Here is a 22,997-nt window from a genome sequence, read left to right as displayed (position 1 = left end):
CTTTTTCCCTATTTAAAAATATAAAAATCATTCTTAGTTTGCAGGCCACACAAAACAAATGGCGAGCTAGGTATAGTCCACAGATCTTAGTCTGCCAAGACCTGTTCTAAAATAGGCAAATTAAAGCAAAACGAAGTAGAAAGAAGGAAATAAAGATGAGAGGAAAAATAAAAAAATGAAACTGAAAACAACAGAGAAACTGAATTTGTGATTTGAAACCTGCCAACAAAGAAAACTCCAAAGCTTCCCTGATGAAGTCTATCAAACACATAATGAAAAAATACTAATCTTGCATAAATCCAAAAAAATGCAGGAGAATCCAACAGTCTACACTTTGTTTTATGAAGAAAGCATAACCTTGAAACCAACTATCAGAAATAAAACTACAAACATCCATCATGAATTTACATCTAAAAACCCTCAACAAAATATAAGCAAACTGAATCTGACAATATTAAAAAGGGTGTTATTATAACCCAGTAATATTTATCCCACGAATGCAAAGCTAGTACAGCATTTCCAGCTCTTACACTAACTTTGTTCACAGGCAACTTAATTGAATATGCAGAAAATCCAAAGGAATTACAAACTAGTAAGTGAATTCAGCAAGGTAGTAAGATACAAAAATCAATATATATAAATATCAATTGTATTTCTATATACTATCAGAAGCTGGAGGATTACATTACTGGATTCCAAGATTATTATATCCGATGCCATCAAAACCGAATTGTATTGGCAAAAGAATAAACAAATAAACAGAAAACTTTGTCCAAAAACAGACCCAACAATATATATAGTCACCTGATTTTCCAAAACATGATACATTTTGAAGGAGAAAGTACTCTTTCAAATAAATAATCGTAGCCACTAGATACCTGCACGGAAAAATATGAGCCTTGACCCTCACACCACACACAAAAACTAAGCCAAGATGGATTACAGACTTAAGTGTGAAAGCTAAAACAAGTTCCCTCTTTCAAAAATTTCACTTAACTGGTGAAAAATAGCTTTTTCTTTGTTTTCTTTGAACAGCTTTATTCAACAACTGTGCATCCATAGAAGAATGAAGAAGATGTAATATACGGAAATGGAAATGTACTAAACCATAAAAAAGAATGAAATCTTGCCATTTCCAAACAGCATGGATGGACCTAAATAAAGGGTATCATTATACCCATAAGTGAAATAAGTCAATCAGAGAAATAACACATGAAGCAACTTGAGTTGCTTCCGTATCTTAGCTATTGTAAATAATGCAGCAATAAACACAGATGCACATATCTTTTCAAGTTAGAGTTTTCAATTTCTTTGGGTAAATATCCAGTAGAGGAATTACTGGATATGATAATTCTATTTTTAATTTTTCCAGGAACTCCACACTGTTTTCCACAGTAGCTGCACTAGCCTACGTCCCCATCAACAGTGCTGACAGTTCCTTTTTCTCCACATCCTCAGCAACACTTCTTTCTTGGACCACTTTCTTATACCATACACAAAAGTAAACTCAAAACAGATTAAAGGCCTAAACATGAGACCTGAAACCATAAAATTCCTAGAAGAAAACATAGGCAGTTATCTCTTTGACATTAGCCATAGAAACATTTTTCTAGATATGTCTCCTTTGGTAAGGGAAACAGAAGCAAGAAAACTACTGGGACTACACCAAATTAAAGAACTTTTGCAGAACAAAGGAAATCATCAACAAAATAAAAAAACAATCTACTGAACAGAAGATATTTGCAAATGATATGCCCCAGTAGCGGTTAACACCCAAAATATATAAAGACTTAACACCAAAAAAATAAATAATCCAATTAAAAATGGGCAGAAGACATGAACATTTTTCCAAAGACCTACAGATGCCCAACAGACACATGAAAAGATGTTCAACATTATTTATCATCAGGGATATGCAATCAAAACCATAATGATATCACCTCACACCTGTCAGAATGGCTAAAAACAAAAACACAAGAAATAAAATCCACCCATTTTAAGTGACAATTCAAGGATTTTTAATAAGCTTAGTTGGCAATTCAGTTTCCTTCGTCGATTTTTAAAAGGTTAAGCAAAGCAAGTCCTCTTTTTCCCCTCCCTATAATGTCAGTTTTTATATAAGTTCATAAAGAAATGCCATTCTATATCAAGTAATTGAGGGTTCACATTTAATGAAAGTTCTCGTTACCTTCACATTTCAAGACATTAACTTGCAAAATGTAGGAAAAAAAATCTCTATTTTTTCATTTAACCACATCACCTGAACTTCTTTTCAGTAGCTGAGAACTTCATAAAGCTAGATCTTGGCTGCTACTGCAATGATTACTTCCACATTTTCCTTAGGAATTAAACTTGCTCTTAGAAAAGTTCTCAGAAAGTATCTCTTCTTATCTTCCCAAAAAAAACTTTACGCATAAAGCAAGAAAATTTGTCTTGGCGGGAGAATTCTGCAAACAACCCTGAAGTTTCATAGTTCTAAGTCGTCTCTACCCAAATAAATGAGGTAAAAGATTATTTAAGCAAGAATACAAGCAAAACAATCTGTACAACTTAGAGGATGACTTTGTTGATAGTAATCAATGCAACAAATATGACATATACCAGTCATTCTGACACACATTTAAAAGCTTTAAGCGTGGGACATATAAGTGGCTCGGTCAGTTAAGTGCCTGCCTTCAGCTCAGGTCATGATATCAGGTTCCTGGAACTGAATCCCACATGGGGGGAAAAAAGTCCTTGCTCAGCAGGGAGACTGCTTCTCCGTTGGCCAGCAGCAACCTCTGCTCGTGCACCCACTGTCTGACAAATTAATTCTTTTTTTAAATAGATACATACATACATACATACTTTTTTTAAATAGATACATACATACATACATACTTTAAGTGCAACAGATAAACTCATTCACTCAACATTTACTGAGCATCTACAACGTGCCAGTGTATCTTCTGGGACACAGGGATTACCAAAATAAATGAAGCACAGTTCCTATACTGAAGGAATTTACAGGAAACAGAGAAGTGGACAACACAATGTTATTTAACTTAATAAACACTACTGTAAAGATGTGTACAGATATTACAGATGCCCCTTAGAAAAGCCCATGACATAATGGCTTCCATGAAACTGGTACTTATTTGATTAATGAAAAAAAAAAGAAAGAAAGAAAGAAAAAAGAAATCCATTGGAAAAAGGGAATGTAGAATGCGAAAGAAAACAGAGTTCTCAGAAAATGAAATCTGATAGCTGCAATAAAAATTTCAGTAAGTTAGAAGTTAAATCAAGGAAACCTCATGTAAAGTAAAGCAAAAGATAACGACAGAAAAAAAAAAAAAAGACTATGTAAAATAACAAATCCAGGAGATGGAACATCCAACAGAACACCTTAAGTGGAAAATTTACCAGAATACTACTAACTACATTCCTAGAACTAAGGAACATTAATTTTATTGAAAAAAATGCAGCAGAAAAATGAGAACCACACCAAAGCTTATCACTGTGAAATTTTGTAATATAAGGGATCAACAAAAGATGTTAAGAGCTTCAAATATCAGGAATCAAAACGGCATCAAACTTCTCAACAGTGAGGGTAGCTGGCTGGCTCAGACAGTAGATGCAGCATGGGACTCTTGACCTCAGGGTTCTTAGTTCAAGCCCTGCATTGTGCAGAGCTTACTTAAAAAACAAAAACAAAAAACCTTCTCAACAGGAAATTGGAACATAACAACACATTTTCAAGCAAAGATACCCAACCAAATAAATTTACAACATATGAGGAAACATATAACAGTTATTTTTCACCATGCAAGAAGAAAATTAAAGGCTGGAAGGAGTGAAGCGGGTTGAAAGGAGACTACTATTTCCATCAGAAGTTATTTTTTTTTTTTAAGATGTATTTACTTGAGAAAGAGAGAGCACGCACACAAGCACACAGGGAGAGGGAGAAGCCGACCCCCACTGTGCAGGGAGCCCAATGCAGGGCTCGACCCCAAGATCCTGGATCATGACCTGAGCCAAAGGCAGACGCTCAACTGACTGAGCCACATAGGCACCCCTCCATTAGAAGTGAATTATTTAAATGTTCTAAAATTCTATGTTTCATTCATTCTTTCTGAGGAAACTACTGAAAGATGTCCTTGACAAAAAAGGAGAACACAAAGCAACTCAGACAGATTACTTAAAATATAGGAAACAGGAGGACCTACATAAGGGAAAGGTAAATGTAGAGCCAGCAGGATGACACCAAAGTGAAATCCCAAGGCAGCTTTGTATGGTCTTAGAGAACAACCAGCTCAGATTAGCAAAGGAAGATAAAGAGCAACGAAGACAGTGTTCAGAGGAGACAAAAAATTTTTACTTTAATTAGATGAAATTAGGTGTAAGAATAAACTGAGGAATTTTAAGTTTAACTGAGGAATCTAAGAATTAACACTAGGCATACAGAAAACTAATGAAAAAAAATATGGCAATAATTACTAAAAAATTAATACAAGAAAATGTGTTACAGTATACCACTGGGCTCACGGTATAAAAAATTTATATTGTAACACTGAAAGTGGATATTTATTTTTGTGACAACTATACTGATAACATGAGGAAAGAATAACAACTGAAAGATTTGGCTAACATGTAAAAATGGTAATTACCTGGCACTGCACATGATTTAGACAGAGCCAAATATCACAAGAAATGATTATAAGTGGAAAAACAAATTTCCTCTAGGAAGAAATATAAGGGGTGAAGAGGAGCGAAGTGAGAGAGTGTATTTTTCACCATGTGGTTTTATTTCAGCTTTTTAAATTATGTGTATATACTCATCATATAATAAAGAATTTGTCTGGTCTTCCTCTAGTGTTCCTGGCACTGAGTTTCTAAAACTCCTGGAAATCCCTGAGTGATAGAAATGTCCTTGCTATTCATGAGCCCACTGGATCACATCTAAGATTATGCTAATGAAGTAACAACAGTGAGCTCCTAGATAGCTTCAGGATGGGGGCTGGAAAGACCAACTCTGTGATTAAAGGATTGGAACTACAAAACAGCCTTACCTGAGGCCGCTGTGGGGGCTGGGGGAGGATGCTAGAGATTAAGTTCAATCACCTAACCAATGATTTAATCAATCTCACCGACTTAATGAAACCTCAACTAAAAGTGGACACCAGAACTCGATGGAGCTTCCTACCTGGTGAACACATCAATATGCCAGGAGAGACACATACCCTATACGTCTCCTTGGGAAAGGGCACGGAGGCTTTACATTTGAGACCCTCTTGACCTCACACTGTGTCTCTTCATCTGGATGATTCATGATTCTAACCTGTATCCTTTAAAATAAAACTGCTCTCGTAAGTATAGTCCTTTCCTGAGTTCTCTGGGAGTTATTCTAGTGAATTAGTAAATTCTAGTGAATTAGTAAATTCTATGAATTTGTAGCCACTTGGTAAAAAGTCCACGTAGCTTGGAGACCCCACTTGAGGCTGGCATCTGAAGTAGGGGCAGTCTTCTCAGGGACCATGCCTTCACTTGGGGAGTCTGACACTAACTCAGTGGTTAGTGTCAGAACTAAACTGCAGACTGTATCAGGTGGGGTTGAAACAAAATAGTACTACTTTTACTTAAATTTTTTTTTATTTTAAGGCAATCAGTAGACCCTGAATAATTAAACAGAGAAGTAACAGTACCCAGTTACCTTTAAAAAATTAAGTCTGGGGTGCCCGGGGGCTCAGTCAGTTAAGGAACTCTTGGTTTCAGCTTGGGTCATGATCTCAGGGTCGAGGATCCAGCCCCGTATCAGGCTCCACCCTGCCGTGGAACCTGCTTGGGATTCTCTCTCTTCCTCTCCCTCTGCCGCGCCCCCCCTCCGGCCCCCGCACACAGGTGCTCCCTTTCTCTCCAAAAAAATAAAAATCAAAAAAATCAAAAGTCTGACAAATAAGGGCAAAACTGAAAAAAAAAAAAAAAGGCATTGCAACATTCTACAAAAGTAATAAACTGGATACAATAAAGAGACAAGATAATAAATACATCAAAGTAGGTAAGAACCAACAATGAATAATTTTTTCTAAAAAAAATGGGAGGGCCTTAGGACAGAGATGGAGTAGGGAAGGACTGTAGGTGGAACCTCAAAGTCAGGGAACTACCATTACAAAGCTATACTAATTAAAACAATACGGGTTTTACCTAAGGGCAGACAAATTAATCAAAGGGGAAAAATGGTATCCAAGAACAGACCCTCACATGTATGACCACCTGAGTACACCCAATGGCCAGTAAGTACATAAAAGGGGGATCAACTTTACTAATTAGAAAAATGCAAATTAAAACCACAATACTCCTACTTTCACCACTGCTATTCAACATAATACTGGAAGTTCTAGCTACAGCAATTAGGCAAAAGATATAATATACATTCAAACTGGAAAATAAATAAAGCTATCTCCATTCATAGCTGACATGATCTTATATGTAGAAAACTCTAAAGAATACACACAGAGGAAAAAAATCAGTTAATAAACAAATGCAGTACTACAGAACACAAAAGTCAACAAGTATCAGCAATATTTCTATACTGAGCAATATACAATATAAAATAATTTCCCTCTCAAAAAGGAAATTAAGAAAACCGTTCTATTTGCGGGGCGCCTGGGTGGCACAGCGGTTAAGCGTCTGCCTTCAGCTCAGGGCCTGATCCCGGCGTTCTGAGATCGAGCCCCACATCAGGCTCCTCCGCTATGAGCCTGCTTCTTCCTCTCCTACTCCCCCTACTTGTGTTCCCTCTCTTGCTGGGTGTCTCTATCTCTGTCAAATAAATAAATAAAATCTTTTTATAAAAAAAAAAAACCGTTCTATTTGCAATAGCATCATAAATAAAATACACAGGAATAGATTTAACCAAGGATGCAAAGACTTTTACACTGAAACCTACACATTATTGTTGAAAGAAATTAAAGACCTAAATGGAAAGATATCCCATGTCCAAGGATTGGAAAATATAATATTGTTAAGGTAACAACACTACCCAAAGCAACATACAGATGCAGTGTAATCCTTATCAAAAAACACAATGGTCCTTTTTGCAGAAAGTAATACTAAAATTCATATGGCATTTCAAGGGATCTCAAATGGCCAAAACAATCTTGAAAAACAAGAACAAAGTTAGGAGACTCCCACTTCTTGAATTCAAAACCTACTACAAAAGTTACAGTAATCAAAACACTATGGTACCAGATTAAGAACAGACATATACATATAGACCAGAACAGAACACAGAGCACAGAAATGAACCCCAACATACATGGTCAACTGATTTTCGACAAGAGTGCCAAGACCATTTAATACGAACCTGTCTTTTTAACAAACAGGTTCTGGGAAAACAGGGTATACATATGCACTCATGTAACATTTATAAAAATACTCTAAATGGGGGCACCTGGCTGGCTCAGTTGGAGGAACATGTAACTCTTGATCTCAGCGTCCTGAGTTCAAGCCCCACGCTGAGTTTAGAAACTAGAAAAATACGCAAAATGGATCAAAGGCCTAAATTTAAGAGCTAATACTCAAATCTTAGTAGAAAACACATGGGAAAATCTTTATAATCTTGGATTTGGTAATGGTTCTTTATTTTTTTTTTTTAAGATTTTATTTATTTCTGTGACAGAGAGACAGCCAGCAAGAGAGGGAACACAGCAGGGGGAGTGGGAGAGGAAGAAGCAGGCTCCCAGCGGCCCGATGTGGGACTCAATCCCAGAACGCCGGGATCATGCCCTGATCCAAAGGCAGCCGCTTAACGACTGCGCCACCAAGGCGCCCCTGGTAATGGTTCTTTAAATAGGACACCAAGGGGCACCTGGGTGGCTCACTTAAGTGTCTGCCTTCAGCTCGAGTCATGATGTCAGGGTCCTGAGATCAACCCCCATATCGGGATCCCTGCTCAGCGGTAAGCCTGCTTCTCCCTCTTCCACTTCCCCTGCCTGTGTTCCCTCTCTCTGTCTGCGTCTCTCTGTCAAATAAATAAATAAAATTTTTAATTAATTAATTAATTAGGACACCAAGAGGATAAACAGAAAAAAAACAGAAAAATTCTACTTCATGAAAATTAAAAGCTTGCTTTTGTACAACAAAGGGGGCTATCAGAGTCAACTCACACAAAAAAGAAAAATATTTGCAAATCATTTATTTAATAATGGATTAACAACTATTATAAAGAACTGCCCCAACTCAAAAATAAAAAACAATTTGAAAATAGGGAAAGGACTTAAGACATTTCTCCAAGACAAATGGCCAATAAATACATGAAAAGATGTTCAACATCACTATTCATAAGGGAAACAGAAATCAAAACCACAGTGATACCACTTCATACCCATTAAATGACTATTAAAAAAATAATAAGAGTAACAACTATTGGGAAGGATGTGGAGAAACTGGACCCTTGTGCAATGGGTGAAAACATAAAAGAGTTCAGTCACTATGAAAAACAGTGTGGTGGTTCCTCAAAAAATTAAAAATAGAATTACCACAAGATCCAGATATTCCACTTCTGGAAAAATAACCAAAATAAATGAAAGCAGAGTCTCTAAGAGATATTTGAATATAATGTTCACAGCAACATTATCCACAATAGCAGAAAGACAGAAGCAACCCAAGTGCCCACCAACAATGGATAAACAAAATGTGGTATATACACACAATGAATATTATTCAGTCACAAAAAGCAATTAAGTACTGATAACATGCTGCAACATGGATGAACTTTAAAGACATTATGCTATGTGATATAAGCCAGACAGAAAAGTATAAATACTTTATGATTCCATTTATATATCTAGAATAGGTTAAAAAAAAGGTAGAACAGAAATTACCAGAAGCAGTGAACAGTTATCACTTAATGGGTATAAAATATCTATTTAGGGGGGCGCCTGGGTGGCGCAGTTGTTAAGCGTCTGCCTTCAGCTCAGGGCGTGATCCCGGCGTTCTGGGATCGAGCCTCACATCAGGCTCCTCCGCTATGAGCCTGCTTCTTCCTCTCCCACTCCCCCTGCTTGCGTTCCCTCTCTCACTGGCTGTCTCTATCTCTGTTAAATAAATAAATAAAATCTTTTAAAAAAAATATCTATTTAGGATGAAGAAAATGTCTAGAAATGGACAGCAGAGATGGTTACAAAATATTCTAGAATGTACTTAATGCCACTCAACTGTACACTTAAAAATGGTTAAAATGGTAAACTTCATGTTATGTATGTTCTACCACAACTTTAAAAAACCCACAAAAGAAACACCTGGGTGGCTCAGTCGGTTAAGCATGTGCCTTCAGGCAAGGTCATGATCCCAGACTACAGGGATTGAGTCCCACATCTGTCTCTTTGCTCAGCAGGGAGCCTGCTTCTCCCTGCTTGTGCTCTCTTTCTTTGACAAATAAATAAAATCTTAAAAAAAAAAAAAAAAAAGGCGGGGGCACCTACGTGGCTCAGACGGTTAAGCGTCTACCTTCAGCTCAGCTCATGATCCTGGAGTCTGAGGACCGAGTCCTACAGCAGTCTCCCTGCTCAGTGGGGAGTCTGCTTTTCCCTCTGCCCTTCACCCTGCTTGTGCTCTCACCCGCTTGCTCTCAAATATTTTTAAAAGTTTAAAATAAAAATAAATTTTAAAAAACCCACTATACTTTGCCACTACACATTCACCAGAAGAGCTAAAATGAAAAAGAAGAAATATACTAAGTTCTGGCAGGAATGCTGAGCAACCTCAATTCTTATTCACTGGTGGTGGAAGAATAAGTTGATAAAACCATGTGAGGATTTATACTAATGCTAAACATATGTGGCACCTGGCTGTCTCAGTTGGTTAAGTGTCTGCCTTAGGCTCAGGTCAGGGTCCTGGGATCAAGCCCCACATCTGACTCCCTGCAGTGCTGGGAGCCTGCTTCTCCCTCTCCCTCTGCCTGTTGCTTCCCCTGCTAGTGTGAGCAAGCGCGCGCACGCGCACTCTCTCTCTCTCTGTCAAAAAAACAAATAAAAATAAATAAATAAAACAGGATTCTAGACTAGAAAACATTACTTCACAAAACCACTGCATATATTTCTAATTTTGATATTTATGACTTAATCTTTTCTTTCCTATTAAGTCAGAGTGGTTCTTCTCTTTAAATAATGTCATTCTCACTTACCTGCACTCTGATGTTCTTGGGGAAAAAAATATATGTGCCATTGATTCCAGGTACACCCATGTCAGTGTTCAATTAGCCAATCAAATGTAAAAACAAATAAAAACTATGCCACACATGGAAAAGTTGGAGGATTTGTAAGTGTTTAGGTTGGAATTATGTGTTAGGTAATATCATTAAGGAAAAAGTTATTTTGGTCGGGGCCTAGAAAAGTACCTGAAAACAGAAGACAGTCAGTGACACTTAGTTAATGCCTAAATAAAGGAGAAGGGAATTCTTGGAAGGATATAAAGAATTTTTTCTCCAAATGTTTGAAGGACAGTCACGTCAGGAGGGTGTGAATTGATTCTGCCCTCTACAACTACAATTACTTTAAAAAAAAAAAAAAAAAAGTGGGGGCAAACTTACAAAAGAGGGTGCACAAAGATAGAAAGATATAAATTTCAACTTATACAATATAAGCAGTGATCCAATAATGGAATTAGCTGCCTCAAAAATTTGTGGGGGCGCCTGGGTGGCACAGCGGTCTCAAAAATTTGTGGGGGCGCCTGGGTGGCACAGCGGTTAGGCGTCTGCCTTTGGCTCAGGGCGTGATCCCGGCGGTACGGGATCAAGCCCCACGTCAGGCTCCTCCACTGTGAGCCTGCTTCTTCCTCTCCCACTCCCCCTGCTTGTGTTCCCTCTCTCGCTGGCTGTCTCTATCTCTGTCAAATAAATAAATAAAATCTTTAAAAAAAAAAAAATGTTGTGAAACCAAAACAGATAAAAACAAAAAAGACTATGTGTTGACAAAGATGTAACAGGAACTCCTGTACACTGCTGGTAGAAGTGTAAATGGTATTATCATTTCTGAAAAATCCTGGAACTGCCTATTTGAAAAACTAAAACTAAAATACAGCAATTCTATGCCCCAGCAATTGTACTTCTAGACATATAACACAGAAATTAGTGCACATGTCCACCCAAAATTATTTTCAAGAATATTCACAGTAGCTTTATTACTAATCGTTAAAACTAAAAACAATCTAAACATCCATCAACAGAACAATATTGGATTTGTGGAGAGAGGCAAAAAGAATGTACGGATTCTATTGTGAATGACTGTTTAATAGCTAATATAAAAGGAAATTAGGTTTTTCTTTTTTCTGTTTATTTATTTGTCAGAGAGAGAGAAGGGGGGGTAGAGAGCATGCACAAGCAGGGGGAGCGGCAGGCAGAGGAAGAAGCAGGCTCCCTGCTGAGCAAGGAGCCCAACACGGGACTCAACCCCAGGACCCTGGGAACATGACCTGAGCCGAAGGCAGACACTTAAAAAACTAAGCCACCCAGGCTTCCCAGAAAAGTTTTAAGATGAAAAAAATTAGTTGGAGTTGGCAATTACAATGTACACTGCAGGTAAAATTCCAGGAGCCAGGGTGATCTAAAGGTGTGGAACTAAGAAATCAAATGTAAGCTAGATATATAACTAGCTTTCAAAATAATCAATATTACATGGAAACAGAACACAAAGAATAAAACCATAAGAACAGAATACCTGGAAATACCATTATTTAATAAATGGCTGAATACATTAGAAGGAACCAATGAAGATGACTGGGGAAAAAAGGAAAGAATCAGGAGTTAGGAGAACCAGGTGAATGGTAAAATAAAGACCAAGAAAGAAAAAACAGTTTAAACTAGTAGGAGATGGTCAAAAAATAGCATATGTAACAAAGCCTAGATAACGGTCAGTAAATTACAAAGAACCTACTGAGGATCATTAACTGAAGCAATTAAAATGGAATGATTAGGATGTAATCATATTTCAGTGGATTGAGCAGAAAAGAGACAAGGGATAAAAAATTCGTATGTTTAGGGGCGCCTGGGTGGCGCAGTAGTTAAGCGTCTGCCTTCGGCTCAGGGCGTGATCCCAGTGTTGTGGGATCGAGCCCCACATCAGGCTCTTCCGCTATGAGCCTGCTTCTTCCTCTCCCACTCCCCCTGCTTGTGTTCCCTCTCTCGCTGGCTGTCTCTCTGTCAAATAAATAAATAAAATCTTTAAAAAAAAAAAAAAAACGTATGTTTAAAAAAAAAAAACTTTAAATCAACAAAATGGAGACTGGCAAACTTTTTCTGTAGATAGGAAGATAAATGTTTAAGGCTTTGCAGGCCTCATACAGTCCCTTCTTAAATATTCTTATGTACATACAAAATAGGTTGTAGGCCAGATTTACCCAACACCTGCCTAAAAATAATCTGAGCTCCCCAAACAAGCATTTGGAGATAAAGTTTCCATTTTCACAACTGAAAATAATGCTGTTTCTTGGAGCATGCACTTCAAGTTGTTACTTTTTTTTTTCCTTTCAGTGACGGAGTAAGCATTTGTAAATCTGAACCATTTTCTTGATCCAAAGCTCAACCACATTAACACGAAAAAAATGCTGTCTGTAACAAAAAAATACACCTGACCCTTTCAGCTAACAAACTCCTCCTCACCCTGGCCCCCAAGGTAATTTTAAAAATAAATTCTCCGGGACGTCTGGGTGGCTCAGTCTGCTAAATGTCCAACACAACACTCTTGATTTCGGCTCAGGTCATTATCTCAGGGTCCTGGAATAGAGCCCCATGTAAGGGACCCCCCCTCCCCAGCAGGTAGTCTGCGTGAGGATTCTCTCCTTCTCCCTCTGCCCATCCCCCCACTCAGGCTCACAAGCCCACATGCACACTCTCCAAGTCTCTCTAAAATAAATAAATAAATCTTTTTAAAAAATAAACGTAACAAAAATAAATTCTCCATTATCTAAGGATAGATTAAACTCCTTTTGGATAATGAGCTTAAAAATACTGATAGTGAACTGTTCGAAAAATTTAATTGTGTTGGGTAATAAAGATGATTAGATTGGTTGGAAAATCAGTTACTATAGATGGCATTCACTAGTTACAACTATAAAAGAATACCACCGTGATGTGCAAAAATTGAAAAGAGCACTCACTCCAAAAACGACCTTTAAAAAAAGTGAAGCACTAACTTGTCCATAAACAAGTCAAGGGAAACTCATGCACATGGGGATTCCAAACTCAAAGAATAGTAATGGTTAACGGGTTATGAATTAAGTGGGAAAAAAAAGGAAAAGTACTGGGCTGGGATTTAGTTCTGCCGCACTTGTGTCCTAACATTCCAAATAAGGCAAGTTTCTGATTTCAAGTTCCACATGTAAGAAGCTTGGAAGTTGCCACTATGTCCTAAACAAGTAAAATGCTGAACACACTGAAAAATCAACTCTTCTTGGATCTGTAAGAGAGGTGAAGAGAGGTGAAGACACAGTGTCTACTGAGATAGACAGGTGAATACAGGGGGTCACGGCTTTAGTGTAGCAGAGACTAACAAGTAAAAACCATCTCAGGAACCAGTGCCAGCCAGGGTAGAAAAACCTGAATTGTAACTGACAAATTGCTAGAGGCTCAGTGTGAATAAGTCTAAAAGTTAAAAACTCCACTGGAAAAGAAGAGCTCCCCACTTTTTATGAGTTTTATCCCCAGGAGCTAGACCAGGTTCTCACAGTAGATATCCCCTCATGGAAGAAGGAAAAAACAAGAAAAAAGAACAAAAAACCTGGCAGGGCAGGATGAAGCACTCTGTTCCTAACAATAAGGCCTGACCTCTAGAGAAAGTAATTAACCAGAGACTAACCTGCTAGGGTTTTATCAGAGCCTAACTGACCTGAGTGAACAGAAATATCCAAAAGCTCCTACTTTGAAAAGGTCAATAAAATCAATAAGCCTCTAGGGGCAGCTGGCTTGCTCAGTAGGTAGAGCAGGTGACTTCTGATTTCGGGATTGTGGGTTTGAGTCTCACTCTGGGTGCAGAGATTACTTTAAAACAGTATCTTTAAAAAAAAAAAAAAAATCAATAAGCCTCTAGCCGGGCTTTAAAAAAAAAAAAAAAAAGGACACAAATTAATCAAATATGTAGGTGTGCCTGCATGGCTCAAAAGATCAAGCGTCCAACTCTTGGTTTGGCCTCAGGTCATGATCTCAGGGTCCTGGGATCGAGCCCCACATCAGGCTCTGCTCTTAGTGCAGAGTCTGCTTATCCCAATCCCTCCCCATCTACTCCTTCTGCTAGCACATGCCATGCGCACATATATACGTACTTTCTCTCAAATAAAATCTTTTAAAAAAAAAGTATATAATGTGATAATGTATCAGAGGGAATATCACTACAGATCCCATGGACATCAAGAAAATAATAAAGGAGGGGCACCTGGATGGCTCAGTCAGTTGAACGTCTGCCTTTGGCTCAGGTTACGATCCTGGGGTCCTGGGATCGAGCCCCACATCAGGCTCCCTGCTCAGCAGAGAGCCTGCTTCTCCCCCTCCCTCTGCCCTCTCGTACTCACTCTCTCCTCTATCTCAAATAAATAAATTTTTTTTAAATAGAAGAAAATAATAAAGGAATACTATCAACAATTCTTTGTCCATAAATTTGACAAACCAGATGAAATGGACCAATTCCCTAAAAAAAAAAAAAACTGCCAAACCTCACAAAGGAAACAGGCAATCATAATAGGGCTGTATCTACTAAAGAAATTGAATCAATAACTAATAACCTTCCAAAACAGAAAGCACCAGGCCCAGACAGGTTCACTGGTGAATTTTCCCAACATTTAAGAAAGCCATTTTATCAATTCTCTACAACCTTTCAGAAAATATAAGTAGGGAGAATACTTCCTAACTCATTCTATGAAGCCAGCATTACCCTAATTCCAAAACCAGACAAACGCATTACAAGAAAATGACAAATCATCATCTCTGATGAACAAAGATGCAAAAATCTTGAACAAAACAATAGCAAACTGAATCCAACAACATATAAAATGAATTATAGATCTTGACCAAATGGGATTTATCCCAGGTATGCAATGCTGCTTCAACATTCGAAAACCAATTAATGTTATCGATCACATTAGCAGACTTAAAAAGAAAAAAAAAAAATCACATGACTATATCAATAAGAGTCAGGAAAAACATCTGACAAAATCCACCATCCACTTAACGATAAAAACTCAGTAAACTAAGAATAGAAGGGAATTTCCTCAACTCGACTGAGAATATCTAGGAAACACTCAAAAGCTAACATCATACTTAATAGTAAGAAACTAGAAGATTTCCCAGTAAGATCAGGAACAAGGCTCCTCTCATGCTCCTGTTCAACATCATACTGGAAATCTTAGTTAATACAATAAAACAAGAAAAGGAAATAAAAGGAATACAGATTGGTTGGGGAAAAAGAAATAAAACTGTTTTTGTTCACAAATGACAGGATCACCTAGGTAGAAAATCCAGAAGGTTGACAAAAGAACTTCTGGAACTAATAAGCTATTATAGCAAGGTTGCAGAAAGTAAGCTTAACAGACAAAAGTCAATCACTTTCCTATATATCATCAGTGAACATATAGATTTGAAGTTAAAGGGGCGCCTGGGTGGCACAGCGGTTAAGCGTCTGCCTTCGGCTCAGGGCGTGATCCCGGCATTCTGGGATCGAGCCCCACATCAGGCTCCTCCGCTATGAGCCTGCTTCTTCATCTCCCACTCCCCCTGCTGTGTTCCCTCTCTCGCTGGCTGTCTCTATCTCTGTTGAATAAATAAATAAAATCTTTAAAAAAAAAAAAAAAAAAGATTTGAAGTTAAAAAGAACTGGAAGTTAAAAACAATACTATGTACATTATCACCCACAAAAATGAAATGCCTAAGTATAAATCTAACAAATTTATGTAGTAGAAGATCGAGCACCTGGCTGGCTTAGTCAGTAGAGTATACGACTCTTGATCTCGGGGCCATGTGTTCAAGCCCCACATCAGGTACAGAGCTCAAAAAAAAAGAAGAAGGAAAAACAAAACAAAACACCCAGCCACCAAAAAAAAAAAAAAAAAAAAAAAAAAAAGTACAAGATCTCTATGAGGCAAATGATAAAACTCAGATAAAAGAATGAAAGAGCTGAACAGATGACGACGTGATACATACACATATGCGCGCGCGCAAACACACACACACACACACACACACACGAATGGATTATTACTCAGTCATAAAAAAGAATGAAATCTTGCCACTTACAACGACATGGATGGAACTAAGCGCAAATTAAGCTAAGTGAAATAAGTCAGAGAAAGACATACCATATGATTTCACTCATAGGTGGAATTTAAAAAACAAAACTGATGAACACAGGGCAAGAGAAAGAAAAATAAAATAAGAAAAACAGAGCGGGAGGCAAACCATAAGAAACTCTTAACTACAGAAAACAAACAGGGTTGCTGGACGAGTTGTGGGTGGGGGATGGGGTAATTGGGTGATGGGTACTAAGGAGGGCACTTGATGTAATGAGCACTGCGTGTTACATGCAACTGATGAGTCACTAAATTCTACCCCAAAAATAATACAACATATGTTAACTTGAATCTGAATAAAACCAAAAAAAAGTAAAAAATAAAAGCTAAATAAATGGAAAGAAATTCCATGTTCATTGACAGACACGCCAAGCTGGCAGTTCTCCCCAACTTGATCTATAGAGTCAATGCAACCACAATCAAAATCCCAGCAAGCTATTTGTGGATACTGATAAACTGATTCTAAGATTGTATGAAGAAGGAAAAGACCCAGAACAGCCAACACCCAACACAATACCGAAGGAGTGAGAAGTACAAAGTTGGAGGACTGACACTTCCCAACTTCAAGCTTACTATAGAGTTAAAGTAACCAACACAGTGTGGTAATGGTGAAAGAACAGACAAATAGGTCAATGAACAGACTAGAGAGGCCAGAAATAGGCCCCCATAAATACAGTCACCTGATCTTCGATAAAGGAGCCAAAGACAATACAAAAGAGCAAAGATCATCTTCTCAACAAATGGTACTGGACATCCACATATAAAAAACTGAATCTAGACAAAAACCTTCCACCGTTCACAAAAAATAAATGGATCAAAATGGATGATGAACTGCAATGTAAAACACTAAACTCTAAGACTCCTAAAAGAGATCACAGAAGGAAACCTACATGACCTTAGATATGGTAATGACTTTTTAAATACACCACCAAAGGCAAGATCCATGAAAGAAATAACTGATAGGCTGAACTTCACAAAAATAAACTGCTCTGTGAAAGACAGTTATCAAGAGAAAGAGAGAGAAGCCACAGACTGAAAAAAAATAATCTGCAAAAGCCACATCTGATAGAGGGCTGCTCTTCCAAAATATTCCAAAAAAAAAAAAAAAAAAAAAACCTCTTAAAACTTAAGAAAAAAATCTAAATTTAAAACCAAAGGGTCCGGGGCGCCTGGGTAGCACAGCGGTTAAGCATCTGCCTTCGGCTCAGGGCGTGATCCCGGTGTTCTGGGATCGAGCCCCACCATCAGGCTCTTCCGCTATGAGCCTGCTTCTTCCTCTCCCACTTCCCCTGCTTGTGTTCCCTCTCTCGCTGGCTGTCTCTATCTCTGTTGAATAAATAAATAAAATCTTTAAAAAAATAAAAATAAAAATAAAACCACAGGGTCCATTGCGTGAGTGACTCGGTCAGTTAAGGGGCCAACTCTTGATTTCAGCTCAGGTCATGATTTCAAGATTGTGAGATCAAGCCCCACATCAGGCTCCAGGCTCCGTGCCTAAGAGCAGAGCCTGCTTGAGATTCTCTCTCAGGGATCCCTCTCCTTCTGTACCTCCCCCAACTCATGTGCCAAGTAAACATATAAAGTCTTTAAAAAAAAGAAAAAATGTGAACCACAGACTTTAACAGACACCAAACCAAAGAAAATATACAGATGGCAATTAAGTGTATAAAAAGATGGTCTCCATTGCATGTCATCAGAGAATTACAAATTAACATAATGAGATAATAATATACACCTATTAGAATTGCCAAAACCCAGAAAACTGACAACATCAAATGCTGGCAAGGAGATTAGAGCAACAGGAATTCTCATTCACTACTGCTTAGAATGCAAAATAGCACAGCCACTTTGAAAAACAGTTTGGAAATGTTTTACCAATCTAAACATACTCCTACCATATGATTTAGCAATCATGCTCCTTGGTATCTACTCAATCTGAAAACTTGAACATGAATGTTTATAGAAGCTTTATTCATAATTGCCAAAACTTGAAAGCAACCAAGATGCCCTTTAATAGGTGAATGGATAAATAGACTGGTACATCCAGACAATGGAGTATTATTTGGCACTAAAAAGAAATGTGCTACCAAGCCATGAGAAGACATGAAGGAGACTTGAATACCTATTACTAGGCGAAAGTCGTCAATGTGAAAAGGTTACATATAGTATGATTCCAACTCTATGACGTTCTGGACAAGGCAAAGCTATAGAGACAATAAAAAGATCAGAAGTTGCCAGAGGTTGGGGAGGAAGGGAAGGATTAACAGAGCAGAGGATTTTTAAGCAATGAAAATACTGTGTGATACTATAATGGTATATACAGATCATTACGTATTTGTCCAAACTCATAAAATATAAAACATTAAAAATGAGCCCTAAGGTAATCTATAGACTTTATATGATTATGATGTGTCAATGGTTTATAAATTGTAACTAACATATTACTCTTGGGAGGGGTGTGGATAGTAGGGGATGCAATGCACATGTGGTAGCAGAGAGTACGTGGGAAATCTCTACACCTTCCTCTCAATTTAGCTGTGAACCTAAAACTACTCTAAAAAAACTAAGTCTCTGATTAAAAAATAAGTCACACAAGATCAAATAAAAAAGACAACAACACATCATGCTATCTCAACATGTAAGAATTTTCAGCTTATTTTTTAGTCAACCTGTGGATATTAACTGTCCACAGGGCATTAAATTCTTAAATAGATATGTTTACTTTGAATCCCTTCTGTGCCTCATTTGTTTCAGTTACGATATGAAAGTATTTTCTTTTCCCTTCCCCAATTAATCAAGAGTTCTCTCTATATATATTACCAAGGAACAGTCATGCCTGATCAACAAAATCCTAAGCCTAAAAACGCTAAAACTATAAATCTAAATGAGCAAAAGGTCCCCATCCTGAAAAACCATCTAATTTGCCTACAATTCTAAATCCTAAACCCAACTCCTATTCATTACAAAAAAATGAACTGTCACTTCACAAAATGTAAAAGCGACTGTGGTATATTTCATAGTGGCTTACATTTATCAGTATCTCAGATCAGTAGTCCACACAACCAATATATTAAATCCAAAATCTTCCTTTTACCTCTAAGAACAGAAAGGCTATTACCTACCTTTCAGAAACCTCTTGTTTCAACTGAGGAACTTCACCAAGGGCTGAATCAATATCCATGAAACCAAGAAAGTCCCGTTTTATACTAAGAGAAGGCTTCTCCAAACACTTGCCTGACGTTTCATGACCCCTCAATAAGGGATCTGAATCAGTTAGCTGTATCTCTGACCCCTCACCTTCTGTAAGACGGACCCGCTGACCAGGAGAACTGGGAACACTATTCCCTTCCTGGTCAGAGCTGTTCTTTTGCTTTCCATCCCTCTGGGGCTTACTATTCAGCCCATCATCCCTGAAGCCTTTAGCAAATGGATTGTAATCTATTTTCAGCTGGGTAATCTGAATGTTCTGGTAAGCTGTTACTGCAAAGAATTCGGTCTGTGGAAAGGTAAAAGTGTGGACACCAGGGCCATTTAATTGTATCACTTCAGTAGCCTTTTCTGCAGGCACCAAATGAAGCCTCGGCAGGTACCGATGCATTGAGTGCAAGATGATATGCCCTTCTTGGTCCAGTGTATTGTTGGTAAGTTTGAGTTTATAGAAAGATACTGGTTGATGCATCCAATAATGACCTGTGGAAGGAGATTCTGGATGAATAAAAACCCTCCCCAACACATGGGGCTCAGCCTTCCCACTCGGTTCCCACCAGCGACCATTCCACTTATAACGATGGTTATCCACAGGAGATATATCCATGACAAGGATATACTTCATATTTGAATCTAAACCTGTTATCCAGTAACGACAGTATGGAAACATGCGTCTTCCCTGCTTGGTCAGAATCATCTCTGTGCTTCGATGATAAAATTCATTCCACATACTATTGTTATCCAGGGTGACAGTGATTCCTCCCACAGTACAATCAGCTGGAAGACAAATCTTCCCTTTAGATTTTCCTGGTGATGACACACTGCTAGCCAAAGCACAGGCATCCCGATTAGTAACCAAAATTCCTTGATCAGTTTTGCCATTTCCTGGCTGTTTTAGGATGACAAAAAAGGTAGGTGCTGCTCCTGCCACTGTTCCGCCATCCTGATTAGCCAATATAATCTGCTGTTTCTCCTCCATGATTCCAATGGGAAACTCAGTCGTAAGAGAACTGTAGTCACCACATAGTCACAGTAGCCCTCCCAGCCTGCAACAAAAAACAAACAAAACCCTTTTAATCAGGTGAATGCTTGTTTTGTTATAAATACAAGAATGATTATGTTACCCCAAACTATACTCCTCAACTCTTTGAAGACTTTGCTTCTACCTTTCTCTCATCGCTATAAGGATATTCACTCCAAAATATTTAATTAATTTTTTAAAATTCACTTGAGGGGCGCCTGGGTGGCTCAGTCAGTTAAGCAGCCGATTTTTGATTTCAGCTCAGGTCATGATCTCAGGGTTGTGAGATCGAGCCCCGAGTCAGATTGCTTGGGATTCTCTCTCTCCCTCTGCCCCTCCCCCTGCATTCTCTCTCATAGATAGATAGATAGATAGATAGATAGATAGATAGATATCTCATTTTAATCCAATTACAGTTGACCCTTGAACAACTCAGGGGTTATTACAACCATCGACCTCCCCTATCTGAACACGCAGGTGAAAATCCACATGTAATTTTTGACTCCTCAAACACTTAATTACTCAGAGTGTACTGCTGATGCAAGCCTTACCATAATATCAACAGTTGATTAATATATTTTGTATGCTATAGGTATTACATACAGTGCTCCCACAGTAGAGAAAAACTAAGAAAAACCTAAATAAGAAAATATATTTGCTGTACTGTACTGTATCAAAAAATGGATTAAAAGATAGGAAAAGCAAACACCTATGAAAATGTACATAACATCAGAAGAAGAGAAATGCAAATTAAAAGCATCTTGACACTGTTTTTTACCCTATCACTCCAGCAAAAATCAAAATTTGGTTGAGGTGTTGGAAAGGTTTTAAGTCAACCAGCATTCTCTTCTAACAAGATGCTGAGACTATAAAACAACAGAATATCTATGATAGAGAACATGAAAGTATCAAAAGTACAAATGCATATACCCTATAAAACATCAGTTCTTCTAAGACCTTATCTTAAATATGTACATGCACGCACAGACACACATCCATGATAAGTGATGCATACAAGATTCTTCCCTCTATTTCCCTGTATAATAGCAAAAGACTTTGGGGGTGTGGGAGAATCCATCAAGAAAGACTGGTTAAATGCTGCTACATCCATAGAATGGAATATTCTGCAGCTAAAATAGAGTATGGACTCATACTTTACAAGATATATTAAGGGCAAAATATTCCAAAGAGAGGTAGATTATGCTACACTTCTTTATAAAAACAAAAAACCAAAGAAAAGAATATATATGTATTTGCCTGACATATATAGACTATTTATAAATATAGGAAAAGAACTAGTAGTGTTGGCTGTATCAAGGGAAAACTGGGAGGATGGGAAAAACACGTTCTACATTTTTTATCTTGTGAATATACAACCTACTCAGGAAAAGGTTAAAATTGGTTAATTTTTTAAAGTTATAATGAAAAATCCCACATATATTATATGATTTCATTTATATGTAATGTCCAAAATAAGCAAATCTGTAGAGACAGAAAGTAGATTAGTGGTTGCGAGGGGAAGGAGAGAGGGATAACTAGGATAACTGCTAATGGGTATGGAGGGGATTTCTTTTGGGGGTGACAGAAATGTTCAGGAACTAAAACCAGTGAAATGTACTCTTTAAAATGGTAATTTTTTTTAAAGATTTTATTTATTTATGTGACAGAGACAGCCAGCGAGAGAGGGAACACAGCAGGGGAGAGGGAGAGGAAGAAGCAGACTCCCAGTGGAGGAGCCCGATGCGGGACTCGATCCCGGAACGACGGGATCACGCCCTGAGCCAAAGGCAGACGCTTAATGACTGCGCTACCCAGGCACCCCTAAAATGGTAAATTTTTGTTATGTGACTTATATCTCAATAAAAAGTTATAAAGAAATCTCAGGTTGTTATATTTAACTGATGTGCTAAATTACCTAAATATTCTACAAGATATAAAGTTATCTCCAATTAGCTTCTACACAAAAAGGAAGATGCTACATCACTACTCCTGTTTAAATGGGTCAGTAATTTTGATTAATCAAATCCGTCTTTTATTGGTTCTCCTCATTTTAATTAAAAAGTCTAATTTTATCTTTCATCAGGGTTACTGACAAGCAGCAAAATCATATGATCTGAACTTTACCTCTTCTTAGAGAACTGACCACATGACCAAACAAAGCTCTAAAATTTAAAATATTCACAATTAGCTTGAGGATAATAGATATTTTAAAAGTCAAGACTTTAAAATAAGGTTGGCTACTGTTTCCTATTATGGCTAGACATAAAAATAGAAACCCACTTCCTTACACTAAAGCACTAATACCCAGGAAAGATTCAAAAAAAAAAAAATCTCTTCTCCAATTTGAAGCTTATTTTTAAGAGATAAAATTTAGGGTGATTCTTTCCAAAAGCTTCTTCAGGCTTAAGGCAATTAAGCTTATTTCCTAAAACTAACAAGTTTAGGCAATGCCTATCAGAGA

The 22,997-nt window shown here is 37.7% G+C and overlaps 1 protein-coding gene across 34 annotated transcripts in view; it reads right to left on the bottom strand.

The window, feature by feature from the left end:
* Positions 1-22,997, bottom strand: part of MGA (MAX dimerization protein MGA) — a 164,664-nt gene that overhangs the window by 74,523 nt on the left and 67,144 nt on the right. For 33 of the 34 annotated variants that reach the window (XM_057306243.1, XM_057306259.1, XM_057306240.1 and 30 more), the window contains exon 2: positions 19,431-20,561. The exons of the other annotated variant lie outside the window; for it this stretch is intronic. In XM_057306243.1, coding sequence (XP_057162226.1) covers positions 19,431-20,494 — 1,064 coding nt within the window. In that variant the 5' untranslated portion in view covers positions 20,495-20,561. The remainder of the gene's footprint in view (positions 1-19,430; positions 20,562-22,997) is intronic. 34 annotated transcript variants of the gene reach the window in all.

The sequence above is a fragment of the Ursus arctos genome, unplaced genomic scaffold (assembly GCF_023065955.2).
Source record: "Ursus arctos isolate Adak ecotype North America unplaced genomic scaffold, UrsArc2.0 scaffold_36, whole genome shotgun sequence".
NCBI classification, from domain to species: domain Eukaryota; kingdom Metazoa; phylum Chordata; class Mammalia; order Carnivora; family Ursidae; genus Ursus; species Ursus arctos.
This window is presented reverse-complemented; position numbering and strand designations above follow the sequence as displayed.